Source organism: Cheilinus undulatus, linkage group 18, assembly GCF_018320785.1.
Source record: "Cheilinus undulatus linkage group 18, ASM1832078v1, whole genome shotgun sequence".
Classification (NCBI taxonomy): domain Eukaryota; kingdom Metazoa; phylum Chordata; class Actinopteri; order Labriformes; family Labridae; genus Cheilinus; species Cheilinus undulatus.
The window spans coordinates 11331636-11356568 of record NC_054882.1 but is presented as its reverse complement, the minus strand read 5'-3'; the positions used below and the strand labels follow the sequence as shown (position 1 = coordinate 11356568).

General features: G+C 38.5%; 1 protein-coding gene across 2 annotated transcripts in view; it reads left to right on the top strand.

The window, feature by feature from the left end:
* LOC121525846 (SAM and SH3 domain-containing protein 1-like) overlaps positions 1-24459 on the top strand; it is a 66007-nt gene extending 41548 nt beyond the window's left edge. Inside the window, exons 1-18 of one of the 2 annotated variants that reach the window (XM_041812011.1) lie at positions 849-952; positions 5516-5644; positions 9215-9265; positions 9686-9735; positions 13123-13163; positions 13317-13403; positions 13524-13636; positions 13995-14096; positions 15076-15208; positions 16465-16868; positions 17753-17827; positions 18756-18896; positions 18985-19117; positions 19379-19548; positions 19631-19837; positions 21477-21627; positions 22436-22567; positions 23722-24459. In XM_041812011.1, coding sequence (XP_041667945.1) covers positions 5600-5644; positions 9215-9265; positions 9686-9735; positions 13123-13163; positions 13317-13403; positions 13524-13636; positions 13995-14096; positions 15076-15208; positions 16465-16868; positions 17753-17827; positions 18756-18896; positions 18985-19117; positions 19379-19548; positions 19631-19837; positions 21477-21627; positions 22436-22567; positions 23722-24458 — 2772 coding nt within the window. In that variant the 5' untranslated portion in view covers positions 849-952; positions 5516-5599 and the 3' untranslated portion in view covers position 24459. Of the gene's footprint in view, positions 1-848; positions 953-5515; positions 5645-9214; positions 9266-9685; positions 9736-13122; positions 13164-13316; positions 13404-13523; positions 13637-13994; positions 14097-15075; positions 15209-16464; positions 16869-17752; positions 17828-18755; positions 18897-18984; positions 19118-19378; positions 19549-19630; positions 19838-21476; positions 21628-22435; positions 22568-23721 lie in introns of those variants that run through there. The other variant, XM_041812010.1, reaches the window with a different exon arrangement.
* The last annotated feature ends 474 nt before the right edge of the window (positions 24460-24933 follow it).

The following is a 24933-nucleotide window of genomic DNA, read 5'->3' as shown; positions in this document are numbered from 1 at the left end:
AACAGTTAAGAAACAGTGTTTCTTAACTGTTTACTTTCATGGCAAAATATAAGAACAAACATTGCAACACTTACCACATGACAATACCTTTGGACAGACAAGCGTAACACAGCATTCAGCACTAATCATTTAGTCCCTTTTTTTGTTTGTTTTTATAAGAGTGGGCAGCTAAAATTGTGTTTGAAATTGAAACTTAATTAATTACCCAGCCCTGGTGGGGTTTGATCTTCTTCCATAGTAAGGAATCAATCAAGCTGAAAGTAGGAAAGCATGTTACGTTTTTCAGTTGTCAGACATTAACACTTTCAACGTGTACAACATGCATCTACATTTGTGTTAGACTTCAAAGATACCATTAGTTACATTCTGTGATTAACTGAATCTGTGAATGTGCCCTTGGTTGCCTCCTCCTCCTAATATCTTTGACTTCACGAAGGGAAAAATTAAATAGAGTGTGCATAAAACCAGAAAGAAGTGCAAAGATATAAAACAGTCATGAAAAGTTTACAGCCCTGTTCAATACTATGTTCAGAGAGACAGCTCCTTATCAGCAGAGGGAGACATATCTGCCCCAATTCTACAAAACCTTGACACATCACTCTAACTCCACTACAGACATAAACAGGCACGCTCACTCTCACACACTAAAATCTGCTGGTTTATTTGAACATGTGAGTCAGATAGTCCCAGTGGGCCGCAGCTGGAGAGAGTAGAGCGCCCCACCCAGCAGCACCAGCGTCACATGTGGTTGCAACTTTACCTCCCCCTCAGCCAAACTCCCCCTGATTTATGCGTGCCGGACACCCCTCCCCTTCACTTCAGGATGTATTGTCCTCCACTCAGTGAGCTGAGTAAAGTTTCTGAACGGTGCCGTTCACTCACAGCAGAGTTGTGGGACTGAAGAGAAACTAGTGCTGGGTCGCTCCTGTTGGCAGCCAGATGCTTGTTTGTGGTGAGTGTATTTTTACGTTTGAACTGGAATGCTCTTCTATGGTTAGAGCTGGTACTTTCCTCTGGATTCAGTGGAAAACTTTCATTCTTATAGCCTTGATTCAGTAGACATTCTTATGGCAATTCCACTGGGGTTATTTGCTGGTTTTATTCTATTAAAGACATTTATTTTAAAGAAACAATTTTCACAATCAGTCCCTGTTCCTATGATACTGACACATCATCATTACACCATTTGAGACATGTGGTAACGAGTTAGATTCATGGTGATGTTTTAACATTTTCTGTTGAGCTAAGATTCTTTTGGTAACATTTGGTTTGTATTAAGATGTCATATTAATGAACAGATCAATGACAAAGCTGTAGAAACCTTTCACAAGGATTTATAGTCATTATTATAATGTCATGCATTTGTTTAGTAAAAATGACACATTGGATAAAAGCACTCACTTTTCATTGAATTTGGTTTTACTGTAAGACACCTTTGTCAGATTTGATGCTGTACTAGATATCTGTGTTATGTACGTTCTGACAAACATTATCTTAAATTTACTCAACAGATATTCATAATCAGAGAACATTTAAGTCATAAAATTATGGTTTTATTTGAAACCGTCGACAACCTTTGTATCGACTTTTAAAGTAAGACGATACTTCACCACCTCTTGTGTCCAACCAGCATAAAGTGATACCTTTTGCTGATACTGTGTGACGCAGGTCTGGTTGCTGAAAGGGTGAGCCAGGACAGAGGAACTGTAAAAACACTCATTAGACACTCGGGGGCCCCGGGGGCACGTGGATCTTTTGTCTGCCTATGAGATGCTCAGCTCCTGAGAAATGCGACACCACACTCTCCTTTTCAAGCCTCTGTGGTTGATGTCTCATGCTGCAATTTTGGCTCAGAGACCATTAATTTGGAGACAGAGGGAAATATAAAGCACACTGGAATATTTTCCTATTTTGTGAGTATTTCAGGCTGGTAATTGGTACTTATCATTGTTTATTTGATTTACCATCCAAGTCAGTTTGTTTTCTACGCCTGAGCTTTGTTTATGTTAACTGTTACCGGGATGTATACACGCACTGTGTCTAATAAGCACTCAGGGCCATGCAATATCATGTGGCTGTGTCACAATAGGCTGTTTATGTGGATCAGCAGCAGTCTGAGGCAGAAGAGCGGCCGCAGCCAGGCACAGTGTGGAGCTTCTCAGCCGGCCTCGATTCTTGACTGTATGAAAAGCAGCCAGATTTTCAGGCCTCTTTGGACCCGGGGGCATGTCATTTACTAAATGAATGGCCCTCTTTTCTAGACAGTTGAGCCAGTCACAGTCTATCATGCCACGAGACAAGTGAGCCCACAGTATGGCTTTTCACTGCGGAGGGCCATTTTCAGAGGGCACATTTGCATACCCTCAGGATGTGGCATGAGTAAAGCAAAATAATAACAATAATGTGTGAGTTTATGGATGTACTGGATGCCTATTAATGATGATCACAAGTAACTTTCATTCATCTATACTCTAATAACTTGTGGCAAAGCCTGATGTAAATTATATTAGTACAAATGAAATTACTATTACAGTTTATACTTTTAATTTTCATTCATTTTATTATCTTTGAGTATTTGTTGAGGTCAATCTGTCTCTGCTTTGTATTAAAATTATAACAGAAGTTTTTATATCTTAACACAGCAGAGATTAAAAAAAATCATGTTCAGCTGGAGCACACCATTGGCAAAGTAAACAATTTGTTTAGCTGTTTTTTTTTTTTTTTTATTAGGACTGTCAGCATCAGCGCAGCAGTGCAGTGAATTAGGTCCATAGTGCATTCATTTTTTAAAATCCTATTAATTTCATGCTTTATTGTCCCTGTCAGCACACTTTGGTTAAGCCACTGCAAAATGTCCCTGCAGCTACAGTGATGCAAAATTTGTTCACCAATGTGTCTCAATGTCTCATTTCAGTTAAGAAATTTAGACAGCTCAGTGGAACTCAAAAGTCATCCCATGATTCCTTTTCAGTCCATAACAAGTTCGTTTTCCATGGTTAAGTTCATGTCATAATCTTTTAAAAGTTTATTTCAAAATTAAAGCATCCAAACAGGAAGCTGATTACCCTTAGGCTACAAAAATTTTAAAAACTAAAATACACACACATAAAGTTTTGATAGGTATCCTTTCAGATATGGTTATGATAATTAAGGCTGCAACATACATCATTTAAATAATCTATTATTACATTTAACACTACAGAATCATAGTCCCATCTCGATTCATTAACAAAACCCCAATTTGTGTTCCATTGGAGTTTTTATAACCAAAGATGTGTTTTTAGCCACCATGTCCATCATGGATAAATGGATCTCATCATATTTTTATTGATTACTAGATTATTAGCTTGTGTAGCACTTCTCTAGTCATCTGACTAGACAAAGAGCTTTTACACTGCAAGTCACACCTATCCATTCACACCCATTCATTCCATATTCACACACTGATAGCAGAGGTTGCTATGGAGAATTCGCCTTCAGTATAATTGCATACTCACTTACACACTACAGACGAAGCAGTAGGAGCAAATTAAAAATAAGTGTCTCACCCAAGGATACATCAACACGCGATTGCAGAAGCTAGGGATGAAATGGTTGCAAGACTACCGACTCTAGCTACTGAGCCAGTCGTCACAGATTTTAAGTAAGTAAGTAAGGTTTATACACACTAAGCATTTAAATAAAACTTAAGCTGATGAAGTATTGTACAGCTCTACACTTAAAATTGCCTGCGTGGGATGTAAACAGCTCTGTGCCATGATGCATTAATCATGCAAAAAAAAATACACATTGTTATTAGTTGCTGCAGCCCAATGTTAATGTATGAAACAGGCCATACTTTTTATCTCTGTTTTAAAACCATTTTGTTGAGTCTTGATGCACTCAAAAGTGTAGTTTCCAGACAGAACTTAGTTTAAGCAGAGAGAGTGTGTGATATTTTCCTCAGGAGTTGGAAGAGACCGAAACTGAGCAAAAAGAAGAGTGAATAATTTGAATAAGCTAAATTGGAATGCATTTTTCAAATGATTTACAAAGTTGTTAAACTTATTTTGAAACTGCAAAAAAGTTATTGTGATGCATGTTCAGTAGACTATACTTTTATGGGCCACCCAGGTATATTTTCCTGCTGTTTTTTTTTTCTTTTTTTCTTTGTATATAGTTAACATCTGTGTGCATGAGAGAGAGAGATCCACTTATAGATCCCTCCCAGAAATGCACTGATTGAATTGTGACTCATGTCAAAATTTATGCCGTCATTTCAACATTTTCCTACAGCTTTATACTGCCATTATCATCCTGAACTCCTACTCTCTAGAATGATGGTTGTGATGTGCTACCTCATGTAGAATTAGCCTCCACACAGTTCACCTATAATGATTACAGAGTATTATTTAAAATATTTCCAAAGGCGAGTGATGTTGAGTGTCTTTATATGACATACTGTTTCTGTGGGAAACACTGATATTAGTGGTACAGGCATGACGACTGTGTGTCATTATTGTGATTGGATCTTATTTCTGCTGCCTTATGAGGCCAAAACATGACTGTAGCTTAAATACTTGAGTCATCAGTTTGAAAAGATGAATAAAAGTGTTCAATATGACAACGAAAGCTAACAGTTTTATGTAAATCCTAAAGCTTTGTCTGCTATGAAAATGTGAATAAAATAAACCACCATATCTGATGTATTATACTCATAGAAATGTTCTTTTATTTGGGAAAAAAGTATCAGGAAGAATTAGAAATCAAGCTTCAGGAGTTTGAACTTTACAAACAGCCTCCAAAATGAGTCCACAGGAATCCACTTGGCCCCTATTGACAGCTAAAGGGATTTGGTTAAATGCCTCCTGGTCAAGCACAAGTGTTATTCTTCTGTCTAGGAAACCAGCCTTCTGTGTTAATTATGGTGCCAAAGGTCTCTAGGTCAAAAACTCAGCAAAATATCATAAAAATGATTTACCTATCTAATGCCTGTCCTCTCACGTGCAGGCACATAACTTAAAGTAGCACAATAGTAGGAAACTTACAGAGGTTACATCCAGAAGAATCTGCTGTGTGTCAGGACACAGACTCCTCCGACTGAGGGACTCTTACTTCATGTGATTTACGGTAGACTGGACCGTGGCCTCTTGAGTTGACTTCTGATGACTGTAAGAGAGCGTGGTGAGAGCCGTAGCTGCGTCACAAGGTGCTTCCTCCTCCTGGAGGGTCAGATCTGAGGAGGGCTCAGGAGGTGAAAAGGGTCATCAAGCAGGAAGACAACAAACTGGTGGAGACAGAGGCAATATCACAGCTGGATGTCTCTGATACTTTTACACTTCTGGAGCTTTATCTCTGTATTTCCTGTCCTGTTTGTTTTGCTGGTGACAGTACTAAACTTTTACACAATGGCTTTAATCATGACACTGGTCAGTGTTTACAGTGTTTGTAGCTGTTTGGTGTCTTGCTCAGCCTCTTTGTTGTGTCGTTTTCCTCCTCTGTGATATCTGTTTGAATGTCTCTTTATCTCTGTTAGGATGGCTCGGTGGGGAACCTTGATGACCTGGTGCAGGAGTATTCAAAGTATTACGGCACCTCCCTCAGCGACGTGTGTGAAAGGATGGAGGAGCTACGGAAACGCAAAGTAGTGCAAGATGCAGAGATGGTAAATTGTTTTATCACCTTATGTTATGGAAGTTTAGATCCTGACTCATCTTAATAGTTCAATCTCAAACCCCATCATATTTCAGTTGTTATTGCTACCACCTTGCACACTGTCTTTATGAGACTCTATATGAGCTTACCTATTCTCTTTCTAAAGGCTAGATTAAAGGTTAGAAAATTGACCCCACCATAGCCTAAAATCTGGAATCAGGAAGGATCTGTTGCCTAGTTGTAGCAAAACATGAACAAACCTGGTGACCAAAAGCATTAAAAGTTGTTTAGAAACTGAGGCAGTCTTTCAAAGCAGAAGTAAATCATTTTCAAGACTTCTACACAACTCCAGTTGTCTTTTTTAAATCACGCTTTCACAGTCATCTCAAACATTTCTGTCTACTTAGTGTATCTAGGCTTGTGAGCAAGATATACAGTTAGTAACTAGAAAAGTATTTTTATAAGAAAAACTTTATTTTTTAACTTTTTAAACTTTGATTTTTTTTCATCTTATCTTGAGCAAGAGGTAGAATAAGCACTGTTCTTTTGGATATTCCATCATACTTGACTTTGCTTAAGATCAGCATTGTGCAACTTTGGTTACTTAAAAGGCTGTATAGATTTTATGGTCCATGCCAAATGGCCAACTTGTTATACAGTGCTGGATATTCTTAATTGAATTTAACCATTTTGATACTATAATTCAATTAAAGGAAGAATATGTTGCTTTCATGATTATTTATTGTACCAGCATTTATACTTTTAACCTGGTGTACAAATAGAAATTGCTAATTTAATAAGATAAACACAGAATTGATAGTTAATTTTTGTTTTAATATACACATGAGGATGAAATTAAAAGTCCCCCCATGAAACATCACTGTTTTAGAAGTATTTCCAAGTTTTTCAACACAGACTTTCCAAACATCTTTGTTTTATTTTTGATACTTTATTCTATTTTGCACACAGAAAAAAATATTTCACAAAAGAACAAAAATGACCAGGGTCAAAATATTAGCTCCCCTGATGCTAATAGCCAGCGGTGTCTCCTTTTTGCTGGATGACAGCCTGCAGTCGTTTGTTGTTGTTTTCAACAAGTCGCAGACACGTCTCCTGAAAATCCCATCCCTTTCTTCTTCAGTGAATCTCCTCCAGATTTGATCTGATTTGATCAGATTGGTCTTCTGACCTTGGTCTTCAGTTCGCCCCACAGATTTTCAGTGGGATTCAAGTCAGGGCTTTGCGCAGGCCATTCAATAATTTTCACTTTTGTCTTCTTCATCATCAGGAGCCATATATGTTTTGGGTTGTTGTTTATATGAGGATGAAATTAGTAGCCTCCATGAAAATGTTACTTTTTTTTAGAAGTATTTCCCAAGTGCTGTTAAACAGAGCAAGGTGTTTTTAACACAGCTTTTCCAAACATCCCAGTTTTGTTTAAGATGCTAACATTATTTTACTTTGCACACAGAAACAAATTATTGTACAAAAAACAAAAATTACCAGGGTCTAAATTGTTAGCTCCCCCTAGGACTGCTCTTTTTCCTGATCCATAGCACAAACCTCTGTTATTTAATGAAGTGCTTTATCTTTGTAATGCTCAAAGCTTGTAAAATCAAGTTTAAAGTGAGGGTTATCTTCTAATTTATACACAGTAAAAAAAAACCTTCAGTTAGAGTTTGAGCTGTCACTGTAGAAAGCATCCTGGCAAAAACAAAAAAAATCAGTTTAGACTTAAGAAAAATAATTGTTGATGCTCACAGAGGAGGAGAATGATCTACAAAGTTATCGCAGCATTTCCAAGTGTCAAGAACTGGAGTGAGAAATATCATCAAGGAATTCAAGTAGAGCCACACAGTACAGAACAAGCCTGGCAGAGCTAGGAAGAGAAAGATTTTAAAATGTCTGGTAAGAAAACTAGTGAGAGATGTGTCTAAAGACCTTTGAACAACCGCCAAAACACTAGTGGATGACTTAGCCAAGTCAAGAATTGTAATCTGAAAGAAGACAATCACTCGAGCCCTGAGCAAGAATGGACCAAGAGAAAACCCACTCCCACTGAGGAGACACCTTCAAGCCAAACTAACTTATGCTAAGAACAACCTGGACAAAGATTATGCATACTGGAAGCATGTCTTTTGTCAGATGAGACAAAGTTTGAGCTCTTTGGCCATAGAGACGTTGGTGATATTTGGAGAAAGAAGGGAGACACATAAAACCAAAAGAGCACCATCCACACAGTGAAACACAGTGAAGGAAGTATTATGCCATGGGGATGCGTCAGCGCGTATGGAGCTAGGAATCTCATAAAGGTGGGAAGAATCATGTAGACAGGAGGATAAATTAAGATTTTGAAAGAAAATGTCTGCAGTCAGCAGCAAAACTGGGTCTGGGTCTCACTTTGTCTTTTAACACAACAACCACCCAAAGAATACATGGCTCCTGGTGAAGAGCTACCTCCAGAGGACCAAAGTGAAAATTATTGACTGACCCTGACTTGAATCCAATTGAAAATCTGTGGGGTGAAATGAAGACCAAGGTCCATGGCAGAAGCCCATCAAATCTGAAGGAACTTGAGAGAATGGGCAAAGAAGAATGTGCTGGGATTCCTCAGGAGACGTGACATGTGAAAACTTCAAAAAGACTCTAAGCTGTTATTCACCAGAAGAGTGACAAAACTGGATGTTAGCATCTGGGAGCTGATAATTTTGACCCTGGGATTTTTTTTTTCTTTTTTGTGAAATGATTTTGTTTCAGTGCGCCAAGTAAAATAATGTAAGCATCCAAAATAAAACTAGGATGTTTGGAAAAGTTGTGTTAAAAATTCCTTGCTCTGTTTAACAGCACTTGGGAAAAACTTGAAGAAATATGAACTTTTCTCTGGGGGGCAAATAGTTTTATCCTCATCTGTAGTTAACTTGCAAGTCTTTTTTGTAAGTTCATTTCATGATGCATATAAAAAGTTTCACAGAAATAATTGCAACCAATGACATCTACTAATTTCTTCCAAAGAACTAAACATATACCAGTAATCAAAGATTTAAGGAGAAATGCTTCTCTTTTAATGCTTTCATGGGAGATTTTAATCATGTTTTCTTCACTATATATTTTATTGGTGTTTGAATTGAGTTGAAGGCTGCATTGAGTGAGATGAGCGGCTGCATGTGGCCCCTGGGCTGCCAGTCGCTGACCCCTGCCAAGAATCTGTAAAAAAAAAAATTTGTTCCGACTTTTAGCTTTTTAACAAAGTTACATTTCCTCTTCCTCTGGGTTAAGGAAAAAACAACAATTCTTTAAATGTATGCATTTGCTTAAACTGTGATTACAATCAGATTTAATTTAAGTTCCTAACATTTTAATTCAAACCTTTACTCAAATTCTCTTCAACTGAAATTCAAAGCCTTGTGTACACACCATTATAACAATTACAGAGGTCATAACCAGCAGTGGCACATAACCGTAAACCACTGTTAGTCCATAATGTGGGCTGGCAGATTCAGCAAACTGGATGTTATATCTATTTCTGTGTTATGATGACACTATAATTTACTCCTCTGCTTCCCCTGCCCGTGTGTTTCAGGGAAAGGTTGACTCAGTGGCCACATCAGTGCAGCTCCGCTCTCAGATCCAGGTGAGTGTCCAACTCTCAGTGTGTCAGACCCCAAGAGGAGGCAACTTCCTCTTACATGCGTCAGCAGACAGGCTGATAAGAGGTCGGGGAATTGCTTTGTCATGATTATCTTGAGCAAAACCAAAGAAGAGGACTTAAAATGATTATTGAATGACTGTTTTTCAGAAAGCTGGCCTTATGACTTTCTTTAAATGTCAAGAAGTTTTTCCCAGTTTTAATTAGTGGCAGATGGGTTTGTGTTGCACCCAAACAGGAAATGATAAACTCAGTCAATGAAAATGGCATAATTTTGAATTGCCTCTTTCCTAAAAAATCTGTCATGACCTTCCTTTAAGAGTTGTTATGCAAATTAATAACTAAGAAAAAGGTTGTATCAAAAGGCTGATAGAATGTCTTTAACACTTTTTCCACCTTCCTCAGGAATCCCTTGGTCTCAGCAGCACCAACTCCACTCCAGAGACAGAGAGAAGGTATACAAAATATAACAAATGTCTCCTATCTTAGCATTTTTCCAAACTTTTTATACCTCAATGAAAAGTTGGAAGGTACTGTTATTTTGTCCAGTGATTAGGCAGAGCAGTGTCTCTACAGTTATCAAAAAATTACATGATGGATCACTTTTTAAGACGAACGGATCCTCCTCTCCTATCTGTGTTACCCTGTGAACATCTGCCTCTCGTCTCCTTCCTCATGCCCTCCAATCATATTAATGAAGCATTTCTGTGTCACCTCCAAACTTCCTTCCTTCCCCCCATTGTTTTTCTTTGAAGGATTTCATAGATTAGTCATATTTTGTCACTGGAAAGCTGAATATGATAAAAGAATGGGGTGATGACTAACGATAAGGCAGCATATTGGTTTGATTAACGTTGTCAAAGAGTCAGTCCTGTAATATTCACGACCCAGATGGAATCACATCAGGAAAATGACCTTTTTATAACCCATGAGTTCAGAGAGGAGCCTAACACTGCCCCCTAGTGAGACAAGTACATAATGATGCTGGAGGAAACTAATGCAATGTTTTGGATTATTTGGACACATATGTCAGGCGCTGTTAAGTAGGTGTTATTTGAAGATCTTTTCATCTTTTTTGTGCATTTCCCAAGGAAAACCAGATTGAGTTGGTACTTAAATTCCCTTGTGTTATTAGGTGGCCCTTAGTTTAGTCACTACTGAACTAATTTCCATCTGTAGAAATCAGCTTTTGTGCCAGAATTAAATATATGTCAACAAAATATTGCTACAAGTGAATTTGAATGAAGGGAAGACTGTTGATATCTCCTTCTGGAGATCTGAATATAATGGTGACAATGTGGACAGTATAATTATTCCTTCTTTTGTTTTTGGCCCTCTAAAGAAAAAATAAACCAGTATTTATTTATTTTTTTACAATTACAGGTATTTCAACAAAAATTTATTCTATTACTATGAAATCTAGTGTATAAGACACACTTTTAGTACCTATTTTTGCATCTAAAAACCAATACACTAGTGTGACCAGTATGAAGTGCTGACAAATGTGTAACACCTTCAATCGTAATAAAACACAAACATAATACAGATCTGCAGCTTTTGATATAATAATCCCATAATCATAATTATTTCCAACTAACATAATCGCGGTTTCCTACTACAAACGTAATAACTATTACATTTGCAGGGATTTATTATGTTTATGGGACGGTTAAAATCAGTGTCTCCTAAAATTGTATTAACTTCCCACAGATGTTATGTGAACATGAAAAATTAAAGTTGTCATTGTCTGTTTTTGCCTTTTTAAAACTGCCAAGTCAGCTTAAGCTCAAGTTGCATCAAAAACAGTTTTGTTCACCATGAAACAGAAAGTAACTTCCAGAGTCTTAAAACACTGGTAAGGCCAGGAATCTTGGCAAAACATTTTTGAATGAGAAAAAAAGAGGATTGATATCAATTTTGGAAAATTCTGCAAAATCCAAAGGGTTCTTCTTGAATTAAGCCCTTGGAGGGGGTTCATCTATTACAAATATGAGTAAGTTTACAGTTTATAGAGAGATGAAAAAAACACAGGGACAAACCTCACAGGACAAGGCTGTGCTGGCTCTCCCTAGTAAAGCAAGTTACTTTGTCTTAAACACACAGGGTACCATCTTCCTGAGACTAAAAACAATTTTTAAGCTAAGGTAAAAAAATAAAACTGCCTAGGTGAACAGTGTTTCTGTAAATTTTTTATTATTTCCTCAGAGCTCGACTCGGCTGAGATTTATGGCTTATGATTTATGAAGATTTAAGACTCTGAAAAAACTACTTCCTGTTTCATGGCAAACAAGAAACAGGCCTGTAGTTGCTGCTACATTGATCAGAATGTGCTGGAATAAATAACAACACCGACAAGAACAGTTGATTTTGGTTCCACTTTAACCGCTTTTCCCCCTCATTCAGTACAAACCCAACATTGAAAGGAAATTGGGAGTATACCTTTGGTACATCAAACCTGGGGAGTGCTGTTTTGACTCAAACATTACTCACTTAAGGATGACCACTGACAGGAAGAGGAGGGCAGTGAGCTTTGAGTTTGTCTCAAAACATTCACCACAGGCTGAGAGCTCAACTACCATAGTACTGCTAGTAGATGTGCAACCTTCATGTGGTGAAACAGTACTGATGTAACAACACAGCTGCACAGAAACTATATGATGAAAGCTTTGCCGAATGAAATGGAAATTGGGAAACCTTTTTCCTTTTGGGAGACTCCAAAAAAATGGACTGCAGCTTATTTAGTGGGGCAAATGGTATTCCAGATTTTACAGTATTTAGAGTTGGTCATGTCACAAAATATTGAACACAGTGAACTCTCTACAGATCCTGATGGGAAACTTTAAAGAACTGATCCAGAATTCCTGCCAGGTGGTGTATGCCTCTGCAAAATAAACAATGTTCAGATAGTGAAAGTGTAGTTGTGGGTCAAGAAGAAGAGGCGGGGTTGTTTGTCATAATTTTATAAGGAAGGGATTACAATGAGGCCCTGTGATCTTGACCTTCAGCCTCCAAAATCTAATCAGTTCAGCCTCTTAGTTAGAGTGGACATGTGTGCAAAATTTGAAGAGAAACGTACAGAACTTCTTGAGCTGCAGAGAACTTCAAAGTAATGTCTTTTTAAAAGGGTTAGCATCTGTTAATTGCAAACAGTAACATATTTTAGTTTCTAAGTAAAGTTAGTGCATATTTTCCAGGATGTCTACGGTAATAAATGGCACTATTACAAACCACAAAGTATTTCTGATCTGTTTGTAACTCCTACACTGACCTAACACCAACAACAAGTGTCCACTGACAGAGAGACTGCCAGAGAGAGAAGGAGACAGTTATAAATACAAACAGCCCAGAGAGATGAAGAGTGAGAGACAGACAGGGAGAGACAGACAAATCTACACCACAAACAGCCCGCAGTGATGTTGTGTGAGACACAGAGAGAGAGAGCAAGGGTGAAAGTGTGCAGAGAATGCAGAGGCCACATTAGCGCTGCTGCGGCTGCAAAACCCTGACTGGGCATGAAAAAGGATCTATTGTTCCTGCGATGGACGGAGAGCACTGACCTCTGTTCATCAGCCGAAAAGCTGCCAGTCTTTTACATCAGTTTTGACTACTTTGATTTCCCTTCTCTATGATGGCAGTGTTATGAGAGACAGAACGCTTTTGTGATCCTTTATTTTCTTATTTCTGTCGTGACGCACGTTGATGGGTTAGAAAGACGTTCAGGGAGATGGTGGGATAGCAGGGAAAATGAAGAAAATAACTTTGGAGAACAGGTACTGCTTTGTTTACTGCTCTGATTTTCCATTTAAACTATTTGATATGGCTAATATTATGTTTGATTTTAGGTTTCTTGTGCACAAATCCAGCTCTGATGATGGATCAGGAGGTATGTTGAATTTAATGAGTTCTTTTGTATTTTTCTTTTTGTATGTTTTAGTGATTTTTTTTTTTTTTTTTTTTTTAGCACAGCACATTTTTTCTTCAAAAGGCAGATTGCTTCCTTAATGTTTTGATATTGATGAATCTCTGTTCTATATAGGCAAATGGGATGGAAAGAAAAAGAGTAAGTCCTTTTGGCACAGTTTTCGGAAGTCACAGAAAGGAGCGATGCGTCAAATCTCCAAAGGTATGCTATATGAGTTGTGTCTAAATATCATTTGCATGTGTTTTGTTTGTTTGTATTAGCCTTGAACTCAATATTTGTTGCATTATGAAAGCTGAAACTTATACTCTTTTGACTTGGCAGGTGATGATGTTGGTTTTGTGGCCAGTGAAATCACCATGAGTGATGAAGAGCGTATCCAGCTAATGATGATGGTGAAAGAGAACATGATCTCTATAGAGGAGGCTCTGGCACGGGTATGAACCCCAATTCTTCTGTTAAAAATGTCATAATAAATGTGTAGCTGGGGTATTTTTCTACTTTTGCTCAAGTTTGACAATTTTCAAGTCCATTTAAATTAAGCTAAAAAAATATTCCCTGAAACTGTTGTCTTTGGTAAAATATTCAAGGTAAAATGACTGTATTAAGGTTCTTGAAAAGGCAGGAGACTCTTCGGCAAAGTCAATAGCATTCAGAGCTATGTTAAAGCAAAAACATGGTTTTATCTGCATGTAAAAGAGGGCAGTTTTAATATAAACTGTTGTCTTTATAGGCGTAGTGCTAAGTAACAGCTGCATGAGTTTCATCATATAACAGGCTTCTCTTTTGCTTTAGCTGAAGGAGTTTGAGGTACAAAACAGACAGACATGTAAGCCTGACCCCCCAGAGTTGACCGATCCCTCCAGTCCCACCACAAATGAGTCGTTCAACTGCAACGTAAGTCTCCTGACTCCCAGTCTGAGCTGATTTTTAATACTGAATCATAACTTGAGTTTGAATTTGATGAAGGTCTCATATCCATCAGTACCAAGGCTACTGAGCTGTTGACAACCCCTCTCTCTCTGTCCCTGTCCCGGCAATGAACCAGGGCCCCTCTAAAGCCCTGCAGCTCAGAGCCTTCTCCCAACTGCAGGGCACAGGGCGGACTCCTATTCATCGCTGTCAAAGCGCTAACCCCCTATTGTGCTGCAGTGAGCGGGTGGATTCAGCACAGGGCCGTGTTATGCAGGCCACAGCTCTTTTATGCATGGGTGGGGTGATTAGGGGGCTCAGGTTCAGGGCACATTTTTCAGATTCGTCTGGATGGCCTGACTGTTTCTCTTTGCTGCGTGTGTGTTCTCTTGTCACTTTCTCTTTCTGTGAGGGTGTGATGTTTTCTACCTCCCCTGTTGTTTCTTTTTCTGTTAGACACCATATTTGCTTTCATAAAGGCTCGCTTTCGCATTTAAAAGTCAGACTCAGTCTTTACTTTGCTTTTTAATGTTTAATCTGGGATGTTTATGCTGCAAATGTTTTGACCAGCAGATAAAGCCTAATTTGAGACTTCACACGTATTGCTGACCTTTTTTAGTAACCATCATCTCATACTGTGGTTTAGGTGATTTCCAAGTAGCAAGCATTCTTGCTTCCTGATAAAAAGAAACCCTGTTCTGTTTGCATGAGTCTCTTTGACATCTCTGTGGTTTCCTACCACATATTTATAATTAGTACACAAATAGTCTCTACAGCAGGTACTTACAAAAACATCTGCAGCCAGCAAACCTGCTCATTACTGGAATTTGTAAGGTCCAAAATATTTGACTTTACATTTGTTGATGATCTACTGTCAGCATAACAATAGTGCTGTTAAACCAATACAGCAAAGCACTGCGGAGGTATGTTTCCATAAAAAAGTTGTCTCTGGTCTTTCCATTAGCCTTGTGAGCTGTCAGACAACGAGCAAGAGGAATCTGTGACATTCAGAAGACTTCACAAACTTGTTAACTCGACCCGGAAGGTGAAGAAGAAGCTGATCAGAATTGATGATTCAAAGAGGCCAGGAGCAGACGGTAGTAAAACCGATATCTGACTTTATTCAAAAGCTGTAGAGCTGTTGTAGAACCAACATAGTTTATATGTTTTCACATTAACTATCAGATATCTACATTTTCTCTCTTGAAAAGTTGATGTAACAATACAATTTTTGCAGATAATATCCATGAATATTCTGCTACCCATGCTATGCCAAGTAAAGAGCCAGTGGGTGTGTCCATAATGTGTAGAGAAAATAATGCACCTGAAGCACAACAGATCTAATGTGACGTGTAGTCTAGACAAAATATCAGCAACTGTGTTGCATCTAATCACTATCTGACCAAGCAACTGGGCTGCAATAACAGCAGTTAGCAAGTTTTTCCACCAATTATGTAGTCTGATGGATTATCTGTTCTGAAAAATACCTGTAGGACTTTTTCCTGACATGATTGGAATTTTTTTTCCTTGCAGAATTTCTTGCAAGCTCAGAAAGCCACCAGAACATTACACTACTGAACATTGCAACACAACATACAAATAACTAATAACTGGGAACAATGCAGTGTGTTTGCTGAGATGATAGCGCTACAGAATTGCCAAATTTATTTTTTTACTGAACTGCTTTGGAGTGTAAAGCATTACCAGTAGGGCTGTCAGCATTAATGTATTGTGATAAAGGTCTGTAATTAGTGTGTTAATTTTTCATTCACATGCTTTATTGCCACTTTCAGTACACTTGGGTTAAGCCATGGCTGCATCTATGCACACCACAGCTTCTTTAATGTCTCATTTCACTTTAAAACTCACAGACAGCTCAGTGATAAAGTCAGAAGTCATCTGCACATTGTGCTATATAACATTCACCTTTTTACTTGTCTCTTATTTCCATTTCAACTCATAACAGGTTTCTTTTTACATGGATAATTGTAAAATCTTTGATCTACCTAAAGTTTTGTATTTTCTCTCAAGGTAAAAGCAATTCTGTACCCAAACAGAAAGTAAATACATTTTTTAGTCAATACAAAAATCCTAAATGAAACAACAGTTTTAAATGTTAGATAGTGTAATTTTAAAATGGGGGGGAAATAAAGAATTAAGATTAACTGCACACACACACACAGATCAACAAAAAAGAAATTGATTGCAGCAAAAGACTTAACCTTCATGACTTTTTAATGATAATGATTATATTTAAAACAAAGTAGTTCCTGAATGATCTTAAACTTAAGGATCTAATTTTATTGTATTGCTTTAAATCCTTCTCACATGTCTCCTCTTCGTACCTTTCCAGAGATCTTTTACATTGATAGTCCCCCCTGTGGAGATGCCAGTGCCTCCTCCCTGTACTCAGGCATACAGAAGAAGCCCACTGTTTGTCCCATGGACTCCCTGGCCTCTGCTCTCCAGGAGCAGCTCACCTACGACAGAGACTCTGACAGCCTGACCACCTCCCCTTCCTCTAGCAGCCTGGACACCTGCAGCAGCCAGAAGATCTTCCAGGCCTTTAGAGAGCCTACTGGGAGCCCAGTTCATCAGGAGACAAGGGTAGTAGTAGAGGGGAGGGAGGCAGGTGAGGGCAGTGGATCGTCATTCTCTGAAACAGATGCATGCCGGGATGAAGAAACCAAAATAGCTCGCTCAGTTACTGATGGAGAGCTTCGTCATCGGATCCTCAGCCCGCTCAGCCATCATGGGGTGAGTGCAGAGAAGATACTTGATGTGGAAAGTGATTTATTTTTAAAGCTACTGGACTGATTGAACAAGGTAGTCAAGTAGAAGTGGCCATTCCTTTAGCCTCTTTAAATGGCCAGCTGTCAATAAATAATTAGAATAAGCTTTCTGCTTAGAGATAAAATGAAAAGTTTCACAGTAAATATCCACAACCCATATCCCACAAAGTTCTGTGTGGCCTGTAATGTTGCCAGTTGCCACTAGAAATCTAGTTTCATAATGACCATGTATGCTGCATTTCCTGTAGGTTGTTTGCAGTCATGTCATCCCAATGACGCACGAATGTCAGATCGGAGGCAGGAAGTGAAGAACAGCTGTTAGGAATCAATGAAAGCAAAAGAAAGTTAATGCATTAGAGCTACAAATGGACCTGCATGCTGCAGTTATCATTAGAACATATCTACATAGGTTTAGTATGATCCCTGCACTTTACAAAAAAGTGATTTTCCACAGGTTCAGTGACTAACTTGGCCTTAATCCTACAGACCTCCTTATACATGTCTAGCCAGATGAAAGAAGGGACACAAGTCTTGAACTGAGCCTGGAGACTAGCTGCACCCCTTTAGCAGCTTTTCTCCCTCATTTTAAAGAAAAAGTGGATTAAGATTGTTGGCAATTTAAATGGCCAGCAAAATCTGCAAAACTTTGGCTTTTTGATATTGCTTCTCTATGCAATCTCCTGCAATAAACAAGATCAATCAGCAATATTAGATTCAGTTGTAGCTCACCACCTCTGCAAATGCTGTTTTGTTTTTCTATCAGGACGTTTCTAGATATATGAAACTCTATCTCTGTACCTGTATGCATTTACTTAACGTAAACTTTACATTCCTGTTTTATTTTAACAGAGAGCTTGCAGCTTTGGAGGGTTTGACTTGACCAACCGGTCAGTGCACGCAGTTAGCACTGATCATGAAAACACTGTAAGTAACCACCATTCTTCATTAATTTCCATGCCCCTGTTGTATCATATTTGATACATACTTTTATGATACCTCTATCTAAACAACTAAACGACTAAAAAATTGTATTAATACAATCTGATAAATGATAAAAATGCCCTCAAGTGGATTATCATTATCAGTTACCAAAAACACCTAATGTATCAAATGAGATAAAATATATTTTATATATATATATATATATATATATATATATATATATGTTAAATTTTATGGAAATTTATATCTTTTTGGATTTCATTAGAAAGTGAAATAAACATTTTAGTTCCAAAAAATTAGAATTTTCTGGCTATAATTTTGTTTTCAGAATTTATAGGGTTAAAAAAAGATTTGAATGTTTTCTTTATTCATCGCTCTTCCTTTTTCTCTCCTTTTAAACGATCACTGTGCATTTTTAGAATAGACAATCCACTGTGCTATATATGATTAATGTCATTGTTTTAAAAATCCCCCTCTCTTCCATGTTTGATTTATTACCACTCCCAACCAGTCCAGACCAAAGTCTTTACAAATGTGTAAATACTAGGCCCGCTATCCATAGTGTATAAAGCAACCTGATCAATAATAGCTATTATCTCTGCACCTTTGCACTCTTTGTTGGGCTCTTGCACAGTTGTGTAATTTTGACAAGTATTTTTGTGTTCATTTATTAATTATTTTAATCTTCAGTATATTTGTAACAATAGACCTGTAAATAGTTGATTTTAGTTTTTAGTATTTGAATATTTTTTAAACCTATGTCTAATTTGTCTTTCTTTCAAGTGTAGCATGTCATTTTTTTGTCTGTACAAGTAGGAGCTGCAGAACTGGAGGCAAATTCTTCACTTGCACCCACGTACTTGGCCAATAAAGCTGATTCTGATTCGGATTTTCTGTGTCTGTGAATTAGAATAAAGATGGAGACGGTGGAAAGGATGTCACTAAGTCTCCGGCGACGTCTCGTATTTCTCTCGGCAAAAAAGTGAAGTCTGTGAGAGATACTATGAGGAAACACATATCCAAGAGATACCACTGCTCTCTCTCTGAACAGGTAGTCATCACTCTAACTGTTTTAGTTTTCTTTATAGTCTTCCTAGCCAAGAACAGGTAACAAATCTTCTTTACTTTCTGTGTCTTAGTCAAGCCCAGACCGCATTTCCAGCTGCCCTCACTCCCCTCAGACAGACTCGGACTCTTTGGAGAAGCCTAAACTGAAGCTGGGAGGATCAGTGGAGAGCCTGAGGAGTTCCCTCAGTGGACAGAGCTCCATGAGTGAGTCCCTGTGTTTACAGTATGCATGAGACAGAGCTGGGTGTACTTTTAAATATCTCTCAGTGTTTGTTTAAACTTGGCCTTGAAACACCAGATGTGTAGTGTTTATCAGGAAAGTGATTCAGTAACATCAAATAATCTTCATGATAGTCTAAACTTTCAGGTTTTTTAAATGTTTTTGTCTGCACGGGTCTGTGAGGATTTGAAAAATATTTTTTACACAACTGAAGTGTCTTTTTTGTCTACTGGGGGTTTGTGTAGGTGGTCAGACTGTGGGGACAACCGACTCATCCAACAGCAACAGAGAGAGCGTGAAGTCCGAGGATGGGGAGGAGGATGAGCTGCCTTACCGTGGACCTTTCTGTGGACGCGCTCTCGTTCATACTGACTTCACCCCCAGCCCCTACGATACAGACTCCCTTAAACTGAAGGTAGGAGCACCTTAAACATCCTGTAAAAACTTGAGCAAATATCTTTGGAGCAACTAAATCTCTATCGTCCTTTTTTTCTCAGATTGGGGACATCATTGAAATCATCAGCAAGCCTCCGATGGGTACATGGATGGGGATGCTAAACGGGAAAGTCGGCACCTTCAAGTTTATTTATGTGGACGTCCTGAATGAAGAGGAGGTGAAGCCTAAAAAGACCAGAAGGAGGAGGAAGGCTCGGCAACCCAAACCCACATCTGTAGAGGAGCTCCTTGATCGCATCAACCTAAAAGTAATGAACAGTAATACAGTAAAGTAAAAGCTTGTAGCAGACTGGCAGAAAATGTCATAATACAGATTCAAAGGCATACATTTGACTTTTGTAAACAACGTTGTATTCGAGATTTTTTTTAAATATGAGTTGGAAAAAAAAGGAGAATGAGATGAAGGGCTAAAATTTATCCTTGGTGTATTTTCAAAACTTAAAAAAATTATTATTTTTCAATTTTAGTTGAAGTTAGAAGAGTTTGGGCACCAGTTTAGCTCAGTGGGTAGAGCAGTCACCGTAGGCCTCAAAACATTGGTTGTGAGATCAGCTCCTGGTCTAGGTGCTGTTTGCTGCATGTCTTCTCCCCTTTCTCTCTCCCCATGTTTCCCATCTCTCTTCAGTCCTCCTATCCAATAAGGAAAAGTAGCCCACCAAATAAAAATATTTAAAAATATAAGAGATGAAGTTTCTATATTGAATAGAAAGCTAAAACCAGGAGTTGGCTTTTCCTAAAGACTAGACATAGAGAAAATAGCTAGCCCACATAAGAATCAGCTGACTTTGACTTCATGTCTCTAGTAATGGAAGTGATATTAATCCTTGTGATATCTGAATGTTAGCCCAAATCAGGTATATGTATCCCAATTTGTGGTTTTAAAATAAGAATTTACTCTTTGCAATTAAAAAACTGACTTGCAGCCTTAAAAAAAGAGGACATTTCAAAAATTGTACAAACTTTTCAGGAGTTTTGAATGAACACAATTACTTCAGATTCAGCTAAATTCCATTTATCAACCTTATTCCTAACCCCTGTGATACTTTGTGTGGACTTCCGGTGCCTTTTGTTGAACTTTACATACTAAGGAGACCCTAATCCCAATTATTCATAACTTCAACTTAATTCAATTCAAATGTATTTATATAGCATTTAAAACAATCAGTGTCAACTGAAGTTCTGTACAGAGCAAAACAAGAATACATTATTACATGATAATATTAAAATAGTAAAATCAATAAAAATGTATGTGAATAATCTGTTAAACCTCAAACAGAATGATGCAAGTATTTCTCTGCTTTCTGCTAGCGAGGAATGAGAGGAAAATACTAAGAAATTACATCAAATAACATACCCAAGTAATCCAGCTAACTCTACTGGCTCTGTATGAGTATTCACATATTTGTAATGACTGGTTAAAGGATGGGGGACAAAACCTTTTATACTTTAAAGCAGATGTAGAGAAGAGTCAGAGCCTCAACATTTTTCTCTTTATTGTGGAAGTCCTGCAATTGTTCTTATTTTCAAGAAAAGTCCCTCCTTCAAAATGTATTTTTTTTAATCAACCTCAGTGATTCATGTGGTCACCTCTTCAGGTCGGTACATCTGAAATTCCCTGCTGATTTATGAAGAATCACATCCCTGAGTTGGGAGTCTGATTTTAAGAAATGATTCAGTGTTTGCTAAATTGAGTATGAATTCCTTTCAAACCAGCCATCATTGGTGGTTAGCCACTAGAGTTAGCCACTGAGAGAGACACATTTTTTCTGTGTCTGTAATGCCACCAGAAGTTCCACCCATAATCATACTTACAGCAGTGGCCCTAAGAAAAATGCTGATATGTTAAACTGATGTTTTCATGCCCTGTGCATCCTCCTCCCTCTACAGGAGCATCTTCCCACCTTCCTTTTCAACGGCTACGAGGATCTGGACACATTCAAACTGTTGGAGGAAGAAGACCTAGATGAGCTGAACATCAGAGACCCTCAGCACAGAGCGGTGCTGCTCACTGCTGTGGAGCTGCTGCAGGAATATGATGGTGGGTCAGGTAATAAGCAGGGGGTTCTACATGAATGTGGAACTGCACTATACATAGAGCATATACAGTACTGTGCAAAAGTCATAAGCCGCCATTATCATGCCATTCTGTCTAGAAAATGCCTGAATGGGAGTGTATTTATTTTCAAGCATGGCCATGACCCTGAGCAGACTGCTAATGCAGTGAAATCATTTCTATCGAGAAGAAACAGCTGATTAAAAAACACTGATAGTTTAATACATAGATGATTTAGGATCATTTAATTAGAGAACATAAAGGGAATCTCTAGGAAGTGCTGGTTGAATTAAAAAAAAGCCTTGTTATCTACCAAGAGATTATTTAAGAAATCTAGAATATATATAAGTAAAAAGGGAAGTCACACTCAGTGAAGCTTTTGCCAGCTAAAGCCTTTTCCCATAGTTTATGTAGATAATATGTATATTAAAAAATGAAAATCATTGAGCTTTTCTAACACAAAGAGGCTATTAATGGCCTAAGACTTCTGTGCAGTACTGTAGAATGTCAAATACATAAAGAAACATATTGTCCAAATGTAATCATGTATTTAGAAGGGTTGAAATATTGCAAATAAGGGTGTTAATCCAAGAAAAACACCCCTTGAAAGTAAAACATTAATATAGGAAGACATGATTCTTCATCATTTTTAATTTTGGTACTAGTATTTAAGGTAACAGCAGCCCATAGTTTTCAAAGAACTTCCTGCGCACAGTCTTGCAGAGCTTCCCTGTCTGCGCTGCAGAAAGAGAAATAACAGTCCGCCCCCTGTTGGTGGTTTTGTGCATTGCAGGAAGCAGCGACCCCGAGCGCAGCAGCCAGTCTGGAGGCTCCCAGGAGAAGCTGCTCTTGGAGCGACGCGGCCTTGTGGGAGACTCCCCGCGGGACTCTGGCTGCTATGAGAGTAACGAGAACCTGGAGAACGGTAATGACAGCCTGAGCCGCCTGTGAACGCTCTGCTCCTCTTCTGCCTCATCCTTCACTAGACAGACTCGCCTGGTCTTCAGTTCTTCTTCGAGCATTCCAAGAAAACAAATTCCGTTTCCATGCTCTTCTGGAAAGACTCTTTATCTTCATTCTTCCGCCTCTGGTGCTCTGCCTTTTTCCACAAGCATCTTTTAGTCATCTTTTCTGTTTCTGCATCATTGAATCAAGCAGTGAGTCTTTTTTGTCTCTTATAAGAATTGACATACTTGCCTTTCTTTATGAGCGTTACAACCTTCATAATCTTTCAAATGGGAAATACAAGTTCTGACATTATGTGAAACTGAGCACTGACCTCTGTAGACTTTTCAGACCGCTGTGAGCAAACTATGTGTTGCAGCTTGTTGGTCTACCCACAAATAGATCTGCAGCTGTGAGCTGTGTGGTGGTTTTTGCATTTGCTACAAATGGTGACTGTTGAAGCGATGTGTGATACAATTTAAATAGAAAAAACCTCTCAGTTATTGCAGTACACATTGACTGTGAATGCTTGCTTTATTCTTAGCTCTATCATGCTTGTTGTGTTCAGGCCTCAGCCTAAGTTGTCAGAATGCGCTGTCGTGCTTACTGTAAATGAGGTTCTTGTGAATGTTGAAGCATCGTGGTGAGAGTCCAGTCAGCCACACTTGTACAGCGTGTATTTCTCTTAAGATTTTGCTGTTTGTGTGTATATTTTTTTAGTCCAGTAAAATATAATGTTGCACAATATTTTATCATGTGCCTGAAAACTGCAAAAGCAGAGGAATCTAAATATTTACTTCATAGTATAATTGTTAAAATGGCATTTTGTAAAAATGTAAATGCACTAAAATGCAGGCTTAGGACTACCTTTAACAAACTGAGGAAGGTCTGAAGTCTGAGCATTTTCTGAAGTGTGCTTCTGTTCCGGTTGAGCGTGAGGAATAAACGGCTCCATGCTTTACCTGACTCGGCTGCTTCCTTCTTTTCTTTCATGCATCGTTCATTTCTCTACGCATATTTAGATTTCAACTCTTGGCCATCCTTTCCACAATTCTCCAACACTCATAACACTGCTGTGACATTTCTCTTTAAGACAAATCCATCATGTGCACACACTTCACTTGTTTATTTCAGGAAGGGACAAAAAGACATCATCCATGAGCCGGTCCTCCTCCGGTTTTGAGTCCAACCACCTCCCATCCCCAGAGAACCCTGTCCCCCCTAAAGCCCTGACCTCCACCTGCTCGAGTAAGACTTCAGTCCAACGTAAACCAGCATGTCTGCCCTGCTTCTCACCACCACTAAGGCCCCCTAAGAGCAGATTAAGCCTCCTAAGCCTACCTAAAGGTCATCATCCCAGTGGAGCCATCGGCAGAAGTCAGAGCTGCATGGAGCTCAGAAGAATCCCATCACCAGGGATGCTGAGGCGGAGCCTCTCCCTGACCATCCACCCCAGACTCTGGAATCAGTCCCTGAGAATCAGGCAGAGCAAACAGCACAAAGTAGATCTTAAAAAACAGAGTGAGGTCATGTTTTCAACCTTGTCATGTAAAGCTGAGTGCAGCACTCTGAACACATTTATAAATTCTGCACCCAAGGAAGCAGAAAAAACACAGAGCATACATCTGCAGCTGCCAACAGGAAGATCCAGTCCTCCTTTAACTACATCTTCTTCATCACAGCCACAAGCAGAGCCCAGAACAACACAGAGCACTGATATAAACAAACTCACAGACCACATCACATCAGAGGAAAAGAGGACTTTCTCAGTCTCTGCCAGCTCTGAAGCTCGCAGACTGAAACTACAGAGGAATAAGAAGACATTGATAAACTCTGTGAATCTGGGTTCCCTGGTGGAGGAAAGACTTTAGCAGCAGATATGGACCTGAAAGAACTCTGCAGTCTGTTACAGATGTGTTTGAATTAATAACCAACTAATAACCATGTTTTTGTCTACAGTGTTTAAAAGTTAAACTATAACTGCTCTTTTTCAATTCACTCATCATTTCTTAATGTCAGTTCTGAGGTTTTTAAATGTGCTTTGAAAATTAATTTTCAGAGGTTGCAAATGTAGCTGGATTACTGTCAGGTTTTCACAACACCTGCCTCTTGAAGTTCAACGTCAAACTGGTAGAAATAAAATAATATTGATGCCTGTTTTTATACTGTAACAACAACAGAAAAAGTCCTTGTCATCAAATATATAACAATTTCTTGTTTTTAATACCAAAAATCTGCAAGAAAACTCCAGCACACTGTCCAAATTGCACAAGAACAAGCAGACAGAAATGTTAGCTATTTTTGATGTTATTTAGACAGCATGCAAGAACTTTTATGATGAATTCA